Here is a 15,638-nt window from a genome sequence, read left to right as displayed (position 1 = left end):
CATATCATTTATTTCTCTGTCCTTGGTACTGAGCAGGGGACTTAAGTTGACTGAAGTGTCATCCAGTGTGGAATAAATGTCGTCCAATATGGAATACTTCAGCACACTTCCTCTTGGTCACATCAAACTCAAATCATGCTTTAAAACTTAGGAGCTCCTTGAGTTGGAGCGATAGTACAGCAGGAAGGGTATTTGCCTTGCACATGGCCAAACCAGGTTTGATCCCTGGCATTCCATAGTGTCCCCTGAGCACCACCAGGAGCAATTCCTGAGGGCAGATCCAAAAGTAACCCTTAAGTGTGGCCGAGTGTGACCTCAAAAAGCCAAACCCCACCCCCCAAAAAAACTTAGGGGCTGAAGAGATAGTACAGTGGGTAAGGTGCTTGCTTTGCACGTGGTCAACCAAGATTTGATCCTCGGGACCACACATGGTCCACAGAGCACCACCAAGAGTAATCTCTGAGCACTGTTCTCTGAGTAAGTTCTGAGTCAAAAGTAAACCCTAAACAAAGCTAGCTGTGAATTCCCCCACACTCCACCAAGAAAAAGGAAGAAAGGGAAAAAATCTGAAAACTTGGGGGTTGGGGTTAAGCAGTAAAGCACTTGCTTTACATGCATGAGACGTGGGCTCAATTCCTGGCACCACAAATACTTTTTTAATATAAAGTTTTATTAGAAAGTAAGAGGGGAGACTGGAGTGCTAGTACAGTGGGGAGGGCATTTGCTTCCATGCAACTGACCTAGGTTAGATCCCTGGGATCCTATCTGGCCCCCCGAGCACTGTCAGGAGTAATTCCTGAGCACTGCTGGGTGTGACCCAAAGAGACAAAATATAATAAAACAAAAAGAAGAGGGAAAAGGAAGGAAATTCCCCCATTGGGGAGAAATTTAGCATAGGACTAAGTTCAAAACAAATATTTTTACAAGCATAACAAGGGGCATAAGAGACATCACAGTGGGAAGATGTTTGCCTTGCACACAGCTGACCTGGATTCAATCCCCAGCACCAGATGTGGTCACTGAAATCCCACCAGGAGTAATCTATTGAGTGCAGAAGTAAGCCCTTCTTAGAATAGCAGGTTTTGCCCACCCCAGGTCCTTGCCCCCAACAAAGCATAACTAATTATATGCTGGGGAGATAACTCAAAGGGCTGGAGCACATGCTTTTCACAGAAGAGGTCCAAGCTTAATCTCTCCTCACTCTCTCTTTCGCTTTTTGAGTCACATCAGGTGATGCTTAGGGGTTACTCCTGGCAGTGCTTATGGGACCATATGGGATGCTAGGGATCGAACCCAGGACAGCTGTGTGCAAGGCAAACACCCTACCCGCTCTACTACTGTTTCAGTCCCTGGGTTTAATCTCTTGAGCCTCATGGTCCCCTAAATACCACTGTGAGAGACCCTCCAAATGAGCCAGGAGTAGCCACTGAGCTTACCTGGGTACAGCTCCAAAACCTCCAGGAAACCATCACTAACAATAAGACTTTTTTTTCAGTCAGAAGAAAAAGCTGCCATTTGTAATATGGATGAACATTGTGGGCATTTTCCTAAATAAAACAAATCAGACAAGTCCAGAGAGGTAATGCAACAAGTAGACCGTTTGCCTTTCATGAAACTGATCCAGGTTCAATTCTCAGCACGGCATATGGTCCCTAAAGTCTTACTAGGATCCCTGAACAGAGCCAGGAGTAAACCCTGTGCATCTCTGGATATGACCCCCAAACAAAAACAAATTTAAAATGTCAGAACGGCATATGCCAGTACTGTATGATTTCAATTAAATGTACACTCTAGAAAGTCAAAATCACAGAAATAGACTAGAATGTTTGCTTGCGGGGGAAATGACATGCTGGTGAAAGAGTACACATTTTCAGCTATCAAGTTAGTTCTACAGGTCTAATATACCAGATGGTCAGTTTAATTACACGTGGCAAACTCTGTGCATCACTAGATGCAGCTCTGGAGTCGCCTGTTAATCACCTGGGATGGCTACATGACCGCTGGCGCAGTCCTTGAATTACTTCACCTTTGGCCCCTGTCATTGAACCATTGGCCAGACTGGCTGAGAACCACAGGAAGCATCATGCCCTGAACACTACTAAGGAGGCCCAGAAAAGGTTGGGGCCAGAGAAATAGTACACTAGCTAGGGCGCTTGCCTTGCACTGGCGAAGTTATAAATAATCTCGACAGATGATGTACTCGGACTAATCTTGACAGCGCACACAAGAGATGACGAACGAATTTCGGGAGAACTGACAAGTCAAGTTCATTGATACTGCAGGGAAAAAGAGGAAAAGAATCTACCCAAGTAAATAAACCCTGTCCAGGGTTTACACACCAAGCGCCACCCTTCCTCGTCAACCCAAGCGGAGGAAGTGACGAAGCGGAAGTGACCGCTAAGCTATCCGTCAGGTTTCCGGTCTTGCGTCGCAAAGAGGTCGTAAAAGGGAGAATTCCCCTTTTGGCCCCGCCTTCTTAAGGGGGCGGGCCCGGAAAGTGACAGCGACCAATCGGGAGGGGAGTTATTTGGCACTTACCCAATGGCATGGGAGCTGGGCGGAGACTCACTGCACGCGGCTTTCCTGCGCTTCTGCCTTGGGACTTGGAGAGAAATCTTTGGGGGCTGCTAGTGCTTGCGGAGTTTCGTTGGGGGGACTTTGCGGAGGGCGTTCCGGCTGACCTGCCGACGTGGGAAGAAGTCGTGTCAGCACTTGGATTTGAAATCCTAAAATCGAGCGCTAGACCGGGACCCGGAGGAGGAATGGGCCCGGCGCCTGCGGGGGAGCAGCATCGTGGAGCTTCAGGGGAGCTGGAGGTGGGCGAGCCCGCGGGGAAGAAGGAGGGCACGAAATGTGGCCGGGGGTCGGGGGGGGGCGAGGCTGACAGCTCGCGGGGTCTCCCGATCCTACCTGCCTAGGACGCAGAGACAGGGCTTGCTATGGAGTGTGGAATCTGGTTTACCATTTGGATGGACATCAGCGATCAAGCCTAGTGAGCTGCTTTTGTCAGCCCTGCACCTTAAAAGGCACTCCCGTGGCTAGGGTCTTCCAGGTCATTCTTACCTGGGCACTTTTCCTCTTGTGCCCCTTTCTGTGCTCCTCTCTATAACGGTGGACACATGATGGCGCTTCAGCACCTCCAACCGAGGCTCTCCTGGGTCAGGTCCGGAGCCCTGGAGAGGGCCAGGACCCAGGCTGTCGGGGAGGCTTGTGATCCCATAGAAATTTTTTTTTCTTTGCTCCCCCCTCGCCTCCAATTCTTGGCCCATACATAGCAGTGCTTAGGAGTTACTCCCAGCTCTGTGCTCAGGAGCTGGGGTAGGGGGTGGAGGGGATGAAATTTTGGAACTCCTGCATGCAAAGCGGTATGGAGCTGTGGAGCTATTGGCCCAGGAGTGAAGCTTTTATATAACTACATCCTGTCATGGTGGCTCTTTTAACATTGAATACTAGACACCTGTGAGCATACATGCTTCACCCTCTGACTGGTGGCAGGTGATGGAGCCAGTTTCAGAAGGCACAGGCAAAGAAGGGCTGAAGGGCACCTCAAAGAAGCGTGTGGCGACTGAGTGCCCAGCAGAGGGTCTCTTGCAACCGGTGAAGCTCAGCCGTGAAGAGCTGTACAAGGAGCCCACCAACGAGGAGCTGAATCACCTTCGGGAGACTGAGAACCTGTTCCACTCCAGCTTGCTTCGCTTACAGGTACTCTTGGGGCACAAGGGGGGTTGGCTTAGAGGCGTGGGTCCGGGACCTGGAGGCTGAAACAGTCCTTCCCATGCTTACAGGTGGAGGAACTGCTAAAGGAAGTGAAACTGTCAGACAAGAAGAAAGCTCGAATTGATGCTTTCCTCCAGGAGATCAAACAGCGGGTCATGAGAGTGCCCTCGACCTCTGAGACTGAGGTAATTAGGTGGCCTAAAAAATTGGAAAGCCCAGCAAAGCGCCGCGGTGAGGGGCATCTGAAACAGAGACTCTTTGAAGAGTTCAGGTGCTTGGGAGCTCAGTTTCACTGTTGGAAATGGTCTAGTCATGTTTTTATTCATTCAGTGAACGTTAATGTGCTTTGTAGTTGTGTCCTTAGGCTACATCAAAACAAAAGAGTCTGTCTTCTAGTGTTGGGATGATGGGCACTAGATAAGAAATTTAACAGGTAGATTGTTTGCCAATGTTATTAGGTGGTGGGACACGGGTGATAGTATAGCTAGTATTGCACGCGACTGACCCAGGTTTGATCCCTGGCATCCCATATGGTCAAGTACTGCCAAGAAATGAGTGATTCTTCAGCACAGAGCCAGGAGTAACTCCTGAGCATTACTGGATGTGGACCCCAAAACAAAATAAATATGCTATTAGGTGTCTAGCACCACAGAAAAAGGAAGAAGTAGGATGAAGCAAAGGATTTGATGGAGGGGATATTGAAGGATGGGAGTGATTTTTCTTTTTCTTTTATGTGTTTGTTTTGGGCCACTCCCAGCAGAACCCAGAGACAACTCCCCACTCAGTGCTGGGAGGTTGCTCTTGGTTGGTGATGCTCAAAGGAGCAGGTGGTATTGGGGGTCAAAACCAGGGCTTCCACTTGCAAAACATTTTTTGCCCTAACCCTTTGAATTATCTCCTTGGCCTGAGGTAGATTTCTTTCTTTCTTTTTTTTTTCCCTCTTTTTGAGTCACACCTGGCGAATGCACAGGGGTTACTCCTGGCTCTGCACTCAGGAATTACTCCTGGCGGTGCTCAGGGGACCATATAGTGCTGGGAATCGAACCCGGGTTGGCCATGTGCAAGGCACCCTACCCGCTGTGCTATCTCTCCAGCCCTGGTAGATTTCATTTTTAATTTCGGGGCCACTCTGGGGTGTGTTTGGGAGGTCATGTGCCTGGGATCAGACCTGAGCTTTGGGTTAGAGAGATAGTACAATGGGTAGGGCACATACCTTGCATGAGGTTGACCTGGAGTTCAATCCCCAGCACCATATATGATCCTCTGAGTCCTCCCAAGAGTGACCCCTGTCCAAAAAGCAAAAAGAGAACAAAATCTGGGTCTCAATCCCCAAAGTAGATTTTTTTTTTGTTTGTTTGTTTTGGTTTGGTTTTTGAAGGTGGGAGGGCAGTCAGTGTTGAAGGCTTATTACTGGCTCTGTGCTCAAGGATTCTCCTGGCAGGGCTTATGGGTCCGTATGTAGTCCCTGATCAAATCCAGGTTGGCTGCATGCGGGTGCTTTTCTTACCTCCTGCACTGTCTCTCCAGCCTGAAATGGGTATACTTCTTGTTTGTTTGTTTTTGAGCTGTACCAGATTGTATTCAGAGATCATTCTTGGCGGTGTTTAGGTAGGGGACCATCTGGCATGCTTGGGATCAAACCTGGGTTAGCTACTTGCAAGGCAAGCACCACACCTGCTATATCAACTTGCTGACCCCTAAAATATGTATTTTCTCCTCTCTCTCTCTCTCTCTCTCTCTGTAAAATAGATTTTTTTTTTCTTTTTGGGTCACACCCGGCGATGCTCAGGGGTTACTCCTGGCTCAGGAATCACTCCTGGCGGTGCTCGGGGGACCATATGGGATGCTGGGAATCGAACCTGTGTTGGTCATGTTGGCTGCGTGCAAGGCAAACGCCCTACCCGCTGTGCTATATCGCTCCAGCCCCAGTAAAATAGATTTTATTTGGAAGTTTTGAAGAGAAGGAGGAGGAGAAAGTGGGAGAGAGTGGAGAATAATGTGCTCGAGAGAACCCGGGCTTTTCCAATGGCGGAGAGAACCCCTACACACATTCCAGTATTAGCTATGAAAGCATGAGAGTACACATTCAAGAGAGGAGATGCGGGCAACACATGTGCTCAGGCACCACATGTGCTCGGCCATGCGGCCCGACACAAGTATCACATGGGCTCAGGCAGCATATGCCTCTCTCTCTCTCTCTCTCTTGCATCACACCCAGTGATGCTCAGGGGTTACTCTTGGCTCTGCACTCAGGAATAACTCCTGACGGTGCTCGGGGGATCATATGGGATGTTGGGAATCAAACTTGGGTCGGCTGTGTGCAAGGCAAACACCCTACCCACTGTGCTATCACTCTAGCCCCCCTCTCTCTCTTTTTGGCTGACATTTTGGGCCATGCTGAGTGGTGCTCAGGGCTTACACCTGGTTCTGCACTCAAGGATCACTCCTGGAAACACTGGGCACCATATGGGGTGCTGGAGATTGAACTTGGGTCAGTTGCGTGCAAGGCAAGTGCCTTACTTACTGTATTATCTCATTTCTCTGGCCTTTAAAATGATATTTTTCTGGGGGGGGGTGAGCCCAACATTTAGGGCTTACTCCTAGTGTTGCACCTAGGGATCACTCCTGGCAGAAGGACCATATGGGATGCTGGGGATTAAACCTGGGTCGCTGTATGAAGGCAAGCACCCTCCCCACTGTACTATCTCTCCCATCCCAAAATGGGTATTCTGAGCACAGATGAGTTAGGGTGGTTTAAATGTTTCTGACTTGAGCAGTTAGTACGGAATCCCCTCGATGTGGCTGGTGGGAAAGTGGGGGGCTTGGCTTACTCCGCACCAGCTGTTGAGTTGGAGCTGTCTAGAAGGTAAGAGGGGCCGTGCTAGGAAGGCTGACGAATCACTGTACGTCCCTTTCTCTGTTCCGACAGCTGACTGACCAGGACTGGCTCCCGGCTGGAGTTCGAGTTCCCCTCCACCAAGTGCCGTATGCTGTGAAAGGCTGTTTCCGCTTCCTGCCCCCCGCCCAGGTCACGGTTGTTGGCAGCTACCTCCTGGGCACCTGCATCCGGCCTGATATCAATGTGGACGTGGCACTGACCATGCCCAAGGTGAGGCCAGGGTCTGGGATGGGGTGGGCAAAGGGTTTCCTGGCACTTCCAGCTATACCTACCCAAGGTCCCCTTGATGTCACTACACACCACTCGCTAGAGCAGGGATTCCTCGAACTTAGATGGTGTATTGCCGCTTTTCAGGAAAAAAAAAAAGAAAGAAAGAAAAATCATCCACTGCCCTCCCCAGCTTTTTTTTTTTTTCCTGGAAGAAGAGGGGAGTGGCACACCTGGCTCTGTGTTCAGGGCTCACTCCTGGCAGGGCTTAGAGGACCCATATGGGATGCTGGGATTGGAATCCAGGTTGGCCACATGAAAGGCAAATGCCCTTCTGTTAGACTATTGCTTTGCCCTTCTCCCGCTGCTGGGATTTTTTTTTGTTGTTTTGTTTTTGTTTTTGTTTTTGGGTCACGCCTGACGATGCACAGGGGTTACTCTTTGCTCTGTAGTCAGGAATTTCTCCTGGCGGTGCTTGGAGGACCAAATGGGATTCTGGGAATCAAACCTGGGTCGACCACGTGCAAGGCAAATGCCCTACCTGCTGTGTTATTGCTCCAGCACGTGCTGGAAATCTTTCAGTGAAAAAGATAGTAAGCTCACCCTGCCCCTACCTGTTACATTCAGGGCTGCTCCAGCCACCCCCCCCCCCATTGTTTGGATTGTTCCAGAATCCCCGGGGCAGTATCGCCCACTTTGAGAACCCCTGTGCTGCTGAAATCTAGGGCTGGAGAGAGAGTACAGTGGGTGAGGTGTTTGCCTTGCACGCTGCTCACCCGGGTTCCGTCTCCGGCACCACCTGTGGTCCCTCAGACCCTGCCAGGAGTGATTACTGGGTGCAGAGACGGGAGTGGGTGCTGAGTGTCACTAGGTATGGCCCCCAAACCAAAGAAAACAACATTGAATTATATTTTTTTATGGGGGGGGGGGTGGTAGGGGAACACTCAGTGGCGTTCAAGGATTTAGTTCTGACTCTGTGCTCAGGGATTCCTGACAGGCCCAGGGGGCCATTGGGCTGGGGGGGGTGTGGGGTGGGGACACATCGGGGATCAAACCTGGAATCGAAACTGAATTCTAGATCAAAAGAGCACTGCAGTAGTCACAGGGCAGCTGAGACACACCTGTGCACCAGACACTGCTCCTCTGACGCTGTGGGAGCTGGGAAGTGATTCTGTTTTCAAGCGTTTTTTGGGGGGGGGTTTGGTCAGGCCCCTGGGGAGCAGTTCTGACTTGGGTCAGGCGTCCTGACCCACAGAACGTGCCCAAGGTGGTTCAGCTGCAGGCTCTCTCCTGTCTTCATTTTGCCCCCCCCCAACGCGGCCCCCTGATATACCTGTCACCTGTTTCATCCAGGAGATCCTGCAGGACAAGGACGGGCTGAACCAGCGCTACTTCCGCAAGCGCGCCCTCTACCTCGCCCATCTGGCTCACCACCTGGCCCGGGACCCCCTCTTCGGCTCCGTTCGCTTTGCCTACCCCAGTGGCTGCCACCTGAAACCCTCACTGCTGCTCCGGCCGAGTGGTGGGGGGCATCCCCGGGCATCCACGTGGGAGCAGTTTGGGGGCACAGCCTGTTAGGAGCGGGTCCTGGGGCTTCAGACCCGAGAGAGGAGGGAGATAGAGGGATCTCAGAGCTGGCAGGAGAGAGGGGCGTTGGACCGGAGTAAGGCGCTGGCCTGAACCTGTGGCCGGCCCCGGGTGGGTCCCCTGTGACAGTGTATGGTCCCCGGGTGTGACACAAACAGATGTGGGGATAGTGCCGGGACCCCCTGCGGCCGCAAGGGGCTCAGTTCCGCCTCCCCGCCCCCCAGGGAAGGAGGAGCGCCTGGTCACTGTCCGACTGCACCCCTGCCCGCCTCCCGACTTCTTCCGCCCATGCCGCCTGCTGCCTTCCAAGAACAATGTGCGCTCCGCCTGGTACCGCGGGCAGAGTCCTGGGGATGGTAAGCGCAGCCTGCCGGGAGGGGAGGCAGGGGAGGGGGAGGCGGGGCGGGCCTGGGTGGGGCTGGTGGACTTCCCCTGTGACTTTCGCACTCTCTGCCAGGTGGCCCCGAGCCCCCCACACCCCACTATAACTCGTGGATCCTGCAGGACATCAGCCTCGAGGCCCACGTGCAACTGTTGTCAGCCGTGCTGGGCTCGGCCCCGGGCCTGCGGGACGGGGTGGCCCTCCTGAAGGTCTGGTTGCGGCAGCGAGACCTGGACCGGGTGAGCGAGCGGGTCGGGGTGGGGGTGTCTGGCCAGCTGCATGTGGCCCGCGGGTGGGGGGTGCTCTGAGTCCTGACCACCTGCCCCTGCCTGCCCCCTGCCAGGGCCTGGGCAGCTTCAGCGGCTTCCTCATCTCCATGCTGGTCGCTTTCCTGGTGTCCACACGCAAGATCCATGCCACCATGAGCGGCTACCAGGTTCTGAGAAGCGTCCTGCAGTTCCTGGGTGAGGCGGCTGGGGCTCAGAACTCGGGAGGGGCCCCCGCCCGCCCCCAGGCTTCTGTTGCCCTTCCCGCGAATCCCAGTGCAGCAGCCAGTTTGAGAGTGTTCAGTTTCTGGCCCCCCACCCCTCCCAGCCCCCCAAAGCCTGGAGCCGGGCTGGTGGGATAGGGTGGTAGGGGCTCCTTGCCTGGGGCAGGGGACGCGGTCTGACATGCATCCGGCCTCTCTCGCGTCTCAGGCACCACGGATCTCACGGTCAGCGGCCTCAGTCTGTGTCTCCGCCCGGATCCCTCCCTGGTGAGTGGTGCCGGGCTGGGGCCGGGCAGGGAGCCCTGGGGTCTCAAGAGGCCCTGCGTAAACCCTCCCGCTCTCTCTCTGTCCCGCCAAGCCGGCCCTGGCTGACTTCCAGCAGGCCTTCCCCGTGGTCTTCCTGGACCCCTCCGGCCGGCTCAACCTCTGCGCCGACGTCACCGCTGCCACTTACCGCCAGGTACCGGACATCCCGGGCTCTCCTCTCCAGGGAGCTCAGGGCGGGCTTGCTCCCAGGTCTAAGCCCCTCGGTCCATGAGGGGACGGTGGTGGCAGTCACTGAGCCCCCTTCTTGCCCGACCGCCCCAGGTGCAGCACGAGGCCCAGTTGTCCATGGCGCTGCTGGACAGCAAAGCTGACGACAGCTTCCAGATGCTGCTGATGACTCCCAAGCCTATGGTCCGGGCTTTTGACCACGTCCTGCAGTAAGCATCGGGTGACTACGTGTTGGCACCGGTTGCCCGGGGCTGGCAGGTTCTCAGATGGGGACCCGTGGTACCTGACTTTCGCCCCTCCTTTCCCCTCCCCCCCAGCCTCCGTCCTCTGAGTCGGCTGCAGGCAGCGTGTCACCGGCTGAAGCTGTGGCCCGAGCTGCAGGACCACGGTGGGGACTACGTGTCAGCCGCCCTGGGGCCTCTCTCCACCCTCCTGGAGCAGGGCCTGGGGGCTCGGCTGCGCCTGCTGGCCCACTCTCGACCCCCTGTCTTGGAGGTGAGCTCAGTGGGGGATGGGGGGCGGCTCCCCAGGGATACCGAGACGGACCGTTCCTCTCGCCAGAAAGTGGCCTTTTGGGCCGGGCACTTCCGGGCTTGAGCTTGGCCCTTTCCACTCCCTGCAGTGGGACATCAGCCAGGACCCACCGAAACACCGAGACTCGGGGAGTCTGAGCCTGGGCCTGCTCCTCCAGCCCGAGGGCCTCACCAGCGTCCTGGAGCTGGGCCCGGAGGCCGACCAGCCTGAGGTGAGGACGAGGAGCCCAGCAGCGTGGACACGGGAGGGCATCGGGGCGTCTCCCCGCCTTCCGCCTGTGGCTCCCAGGATGGGGGCCTGCTGGGGAGCTTTCTGAGACCCGCCGGGTCGGGCTCTCGCCTCTCTCCGCAGGCCACCGACTTCCGCCAGTTCTGGGGGTCTCGCTCGGAGCTGCGGCGGTTCCAGGACGGAGCCATCCGGGAAGCAGTGGTGTGGGAGGCCCCCTCCATGGCCCAGAAGCGCCTCATTCCCCACCAGGTGGTCACCCACCTCCTGGCCCTGTGAGTGGGGGGGGGCCCTGTGGCTGTCAGGAGGCGGCAGGGGGTGGGGGATCCATGGGGGACTGTGTGCCCTCCCCCCCCCAGGGCCGTTGCAGGTCAGCGCTCCAGATGCCCACACTCTCCTCCTCCTTCCTTTCAGCCACGCTGACATCCCAGAGACCTGTGTCCACTACGTGGGAGGTTTCCTGGATGGCCTAATCCAAAGCCCCAAAGAGGTAAGAGGTCGGGCTCAGGGTGGGGGTCCAGGCTCAGGATCATAGACTGGGTCCGGGGAGCCGTGAGCACCTCTGGTAGGCTGCACTTCCCCGTGTGTCCAGCAGAGGGGGCGCCTGTCCTGCTGGTGGAGCCCAGCAGGGGCCTGGCGGCCTCTGTCCCCCCGCCCTCCCTCCCAGACCTACAGCACGGGCGAGGAGGCCCTGGCCGCCGCTGTGCGCTGCTACGATGACCTCAGCCACCTGCTGTGGGGGTTGAAGGAGCTGCCCCTGACGGTGTCTGCTGTGCAGGGCGCCCACCCAGTGCTGCGCTACACGGAGGTGAGTTGCTTCAGCCCCGGGAGCCCCGTCCCCCCACTCCTCCCACCCCCCTGGTCATGCCCTTGTCCCCCCACCCAGGTCTTCCCTCCCGCCCCCGTGCACCCGGCCGTCTCCTTCTATGAGCGCCTGCAGGACCGCGCCTCCCTCCTGCCCCGGCCCGACAAACCCTGTCCGGCCTACGTGGAGCCCATGACCGGTGAGGGCTCTCGGCAGCGGGCGGGGGGCCCTGAGCGGGGATCTCCCCACGCCCGGCCACGACTCGCCAGCGGTGTCCCTCGTCTTCTCAGTGGTCTGTCACCTGGAGGGCAGCGGCCAGTGGCCCCAGGAGGCCGAGGCCATCCGGAGGGTCCGCGCCGCCTTCCAGCTGCGCCTGGCGGAACTGCTGCGGCAGCAACACGGGCTGCAGTGCCGGCCCACGGCGGAGCACACGGACATCCTCAAGGTCAGTGGGTGACCCACGCGCCCCCACCCCCCCAGGGTCAGGTGCCCGGGTCCGATGCATCCCTTGGGGGCTGGCCTGTCCCCCCACCCTGGGGCTGACCCATCCCTCAGGGACTGATCGTCCCCCTACCTAGGGGCTGACCTGACCCCCAACCCGGGGGCTCACGCATCCCTCCCCTGCTCCCCCCAGGATGGGTTCGTGTTCCGGGTCCGTGTGGCCTACCAGAAGGAGCCCCAGATCCTGCGGGAGACACGCAGCCCTGAGGGCATGATCTCGTTTCGGGATACGCCGGCCTCCCTGTGCCTGGAGAGGGCCACGCGGCACCTGCCTCTGCTCACCAGCGCCTTGCATGGGTGCGGCCATGCCCGCCCTGGCTGTCGTTGGGGGGCTGGGTGTTGAAGATTTTAGGAGTCAGATCGGGCCTCAAACTCTGGCCCTGCCGGGTTCCTTTGGCCCAGAACCTCCCCCCTGCCCCGCCTGCCCTTAGCCTGGCCTCCTGGCCCGTCCTGCCGTGGGAGGGGGCTGCTCGGGAGGCCCTCCTGGCCGGGGTTGGGACAGTGGTGCATGGGGACTGGAGCTCCCTTCTTGGGCCCTGGCCCCCAAGGCTCATGGAAGCCCCCGCTCTGCCCCCACAGGCTCCAGCAGCAGCACCCCGCCTTCTCGGGGGTGGCCCGGCTGGCCAAGCGCTGGGTGCGTGCCCAGCTCCTGGGGGACGGGTTCACGGATGAGAGTCTGGACCTGGTGGTCGCCGCCCTGTTCCTGCACCCCGAGCCCTTCACCCCTCCCAGGTGATGCTCTCCACCGGTGGGTTTTTTTGTTTTTCTTAAAGGAGGTCATTGGAGACCCACCTGGCACTGCGCTGGGGCAGCCCTGGTGGTAGAACCTGGGCCGCGTGCACGTGCAGCAGATGCTCTGACCATTGGGCCATCTCTCTGGCCCGCTCTGCCTCTTCACCCAGGAAGGATTCACCCATTGGGGCCCATCGGTGGGGTGAATCTCCGAAGGGGTTCTGGACGTGGGCCCTCTCCCCTCGAAGGGGTGTGTGGCTGTGTCCTAAACGTCCCCCCCCCCCCCCCCCGCCTCCTTCCACTCAGCTCCCCGCAGGTGGGCTTCCTGCGCTTCCTTTCCCTGGTGTCCACCTTTGACTGGAAGAACAGCCCCCTCGTGGTCAACCTCAACGGCGACCTCAAAGGTAAGCAGTGGGCTGGCGGGGCTGAGGTCAGGCTTCCCCTACGCCCTCCTAGGGGGGTTGCCTCGGGTGGGAATATGCAGGAGGAAGGGTCCCTGGACGAGTGAGCAGTATGGAGACTGGAATGGTATGGGGGTCGTGGGGTCCCACTGTGGGGCTGTGAAGGAGGAAGAAGAGTCTCAGGGGCACTGAGCCCCAGCGAGAAGGCAGGCACAGGGTGCAGGGCAGGCCCTGATGCAGCTGCACACTCGGGCACTGGAGCCGGGATGTCTGGCCGTAACATGAGGACCTCCCGGGCCCGGCCCGAGGAAGGTGTCGCCTTCCTAATTCCCCAGGTGTGTGGGCGTGGGGAGGGGGCCAGGGGCAGGTCGGGGCTTGTGCAGGCCCGGAAACCCAGCTGGGGTGCCAGGCAGTGGAAAATTCTGTCCCTGGGCCCAGGCTGGGTGTCGAACGCCGCACCCAGCCGAGGCTAATGAGGTGTCCCTTTCGTCACCTCTGTCGCTCGGCGGGGAAGGACATTGGAAAATCCCCGGGGTGAGGGTGGGGGACGCGGGGCCCGACCGACTCAGGACACCCCCCTCGCCCCCAGCGGAGGAGCAGGTGGAGATCCGAAGCGACTTCCTGGCAGCTCGCACCCAGCTCCCTGTCATGGTCATCGTCACCCCCCAGGACCGCAGAGGCTCTGTGTGGACGCAGGATGGCCCCTCGGCCCAGGTTCACACCTCCCCGACTGTGTGTGTGTGTTTGTGTGTGTCCCCCACCAAAGCAGAAACCCTGGGAGAGGTCTGACCTCTCATGTCCGCGCCCCCCCAGATCCTACAACAGCTGGTGGTCCTGGCGGCAGAAGCCCTGTCCGTCCTGGAGAAGCAGCTGATGGACCCCCGGGGGCCTGGGGATATCAGGGTGAGCTCCCGACCCAAGTGGCTCTCGAGCCCGAAGTCTGGGTTTGGGGGGCCGAGATGGGAGACCGAGGAGCAGCCGGGGGCGGGGGGATGGTGCTGTGCGCTCATGGTCTTTCCCCCAACCCCTAGACGGTCTTCCGGCCCCCCCTGGACATGTATGACGTGCTCATCCGCCTGTCCGCCCGCCACGTCCCACGGCACCGCCAAGCTGTGGATCCCCCAGCCGCCTCCTTCTGCCGCGGGCTGCTCAGCAAGCCGGGACCTCCCTCCCTGATGCCCGTGCTGGGCTACGACCCCCCACAGATCTACCTGGCGCGGCTCAGGGTGGGTCCGGGGGGCTGCCAGGCGTGTGCCCTCCCCCTTCTCCCTCCCCCCCCACCGTGATGGTTGATTTGCTCTCTGTGGTTTTGGTCCTTCCCTATGCGAGGCCTCCCATGACCTGGTCCCTGTGCTGCCCCCTCTAGGAAGCCTTTGGGGACCTGGCCCTTTTCTTCTATGACCAGCATGGCGGGACAGTGATCGGTGTCCTCTGGAAGCCTGCTGGCTTCCAACCCCAGCCCTTCAAGGTACAGCTCGTGCCTTTGTGTGTGTTTGTGTGTATGCGTGTGCGTGCAGTGTGTGTGCATGTGCACATGTGTGTGTGTAGGGGGCAGATTGATTGCAGGGTCCTGGGCATGGAGCATGCTGGCCTTCCGTGGCTGTCCCCGTGGGTGTGTGGTGGTCAGCTGCGGCTTGTGCCCACAGGCATCCAGCACAAAGGGGCGCATGGCAGAGCACCGCGGCGAGGAACTGGTGCTGGTGCCCAACGTGGAAGCCATCCTGGAGGACTTTGCCGTCCTGGGCGAAGGGCTGGTGCAGGCTGTGGAGGCCCGGAGTGAACGGTGGACAGTGTGACCGCCTCAGCCCCGGAAACAAACTGATAAGGACAGGCCACGGGATCCAAGCCCGCCCTCCCAGCCCACCCTGGAGTTGGCTAGCCATGGGGGTGGCTATCTCCACTCAGGCGCAGGAACCCTCCCAGCGGGGCCAGACCCCCAGCGGCCCCAACTGCACCCTGTAGGAGCTGGTCCCGAGGCCAGGCTCTCCTCTGTCCGTTCGTCCGTCCATTCTTCAGACCCAGGAGGGGCTCTGTCTTCTGTGTCCACCTCCCTGCGTTCAGGAGCGGGGTGTGTGCCCACATGGCGGGTGGCCGGGTGGCTCTGTCTCCATGAGACCCTGTGGCAGGCCTGCCCGTGGGGCCCGTGACCAGTGGGCACTTGCTCCAGGCCTCATTGTCCCTGCTGACAGCAGGGTCAAGGAGCCCTGTGGGGAGGAAGGGGCACAGGACTTGCCTTTGTGGACTCTCGGGGCCAAGGCTGGCATGTGCAAAAGCACAGGGGGTCAGGAAAAGGGCCGAGGGGAGACAGGTGGGCAGCCCCTCTGTGTCCGAGAGCCCTGGCTCTGCGAGGCCGCCTGTGGCCTCCTGCCCACGATGCGGGTGCAGAGGTAAGCGGGCGCCCAGTGCCCCGGAGGCAGGGGAGGACACAGGCCCTCCTGGCCCAGCCCACACCCCCTTCCGGCAGCCTCTCCCTTCTGCGTCTCCCCTAATCCGGGCTGTTTTCCCAGACTCAGCTCTAATGGTGCCTCCTCCTTAGACCTGCCCTCGCCCCCGGCCTGAGGCTCTTCCCCTCCTGAAACCCTGGTGTGCTTGCCCGGCTGCCTGCCCTCTGCGCTCACTCACAGCCGCGTGGACGCCCCAAGTGTCTCCCGCTGATTCCCAAT

The 15,638-nt window shown here is 58.5% G+C and overlaps 1 protein-coding gene across 1 annotated transcript; it reads left to right on the top strand.

The window, feature by feature from the left end:
- Window positions 1-2,616: 2,616 nt before the first annotated feature.
- NOL6 (nucleolar protein 6) lies at window positions 2,617-15,638 on the top strand. The gene is made up of 26 exons (XM_056117111.1): window positions 2,617-2,816; window positions 3,496-3,702; window positions 3,786-3,902; window positions 6,647-6,826; window positions 8,177-8,345; window positions 8,635-8,766; window positions 8,868-9,031; window positions 9,136-9,256; window positions 9,491-9,549; window positions 9,641-9,742; window positions 9,871-9,986; window positions 10,095-10,272; window positions 10,400-10,522; window positions 10,663-10,811; window positions 10,951-11,026; window positions 11,204-11,344; window positions 11,423-11,540; window positions 11,632-11,786; window positions 11,976-12,139; window positions 12,422-12,574; window positions 12,881-12,978; window positions 13,565-13,689; window positions 13,789-13,878; window positions 14,007-14,201; window positions 14,342-14,443; window positions 14,622-15,638. The coding sequence occupies exons 1-26, from the start codon at window positions 2,763-2,765 to the stop codon at window positions 14,769-14,771; spliced, it is 3,438 nt and encodes a 1,145-aa protein (XP_055973086.1). The 5' UTR covers window positions 2,617-2,762; the 3' UTR covers window positions 14,772-15,638.

This window comes from Sorex fumeus, unplaced genomic scaffold, assembly GCF_029834395.1.
Source record: "Sorex fumeus unplaced genomic scaffold, SorFum_2.1 ptg000034l, whole genome shotgun sequence".
Taxonomy (NCBI): domain Eukaryota; kingdom Metazoa; phylum Chordata; class Mammalia; order Eulipotyphla; family Soricidae; genus Sorex; species Sorex fumeus.
This window is presented reverse-complemented; position numbering and strand designations above follow the sequence as displayed.

What these genes read in the sequence shown, in the direction of transcription:
- NOL6 (XM_056117111.1), top strand. Translation starts at nt 2,763, where the DNA reads ATGGGCCCGGCGCCTGCGGGGGAGCAGCATCGTGGAGCTTCAGGGGAG. An exon ending in CGGGCAGAGTCCTGGGGATG is followed by an intron (nt 8,767 to 8,867) that starts GTAAGCGCAGCC and finishes ACTCTCTGCCAG; the next exon opens with GTGGCCCCGAGCCCCCCACA. An exon ending in TAATCCAAAGCCCCAAAGAG is followed by an intron (nt 11,027 to 11,203) that starts GTAAGAGGTCGG and finishes CCTCCCTCCCAG; the next exon opens with ACCTACAGCACGGGCGAGGA.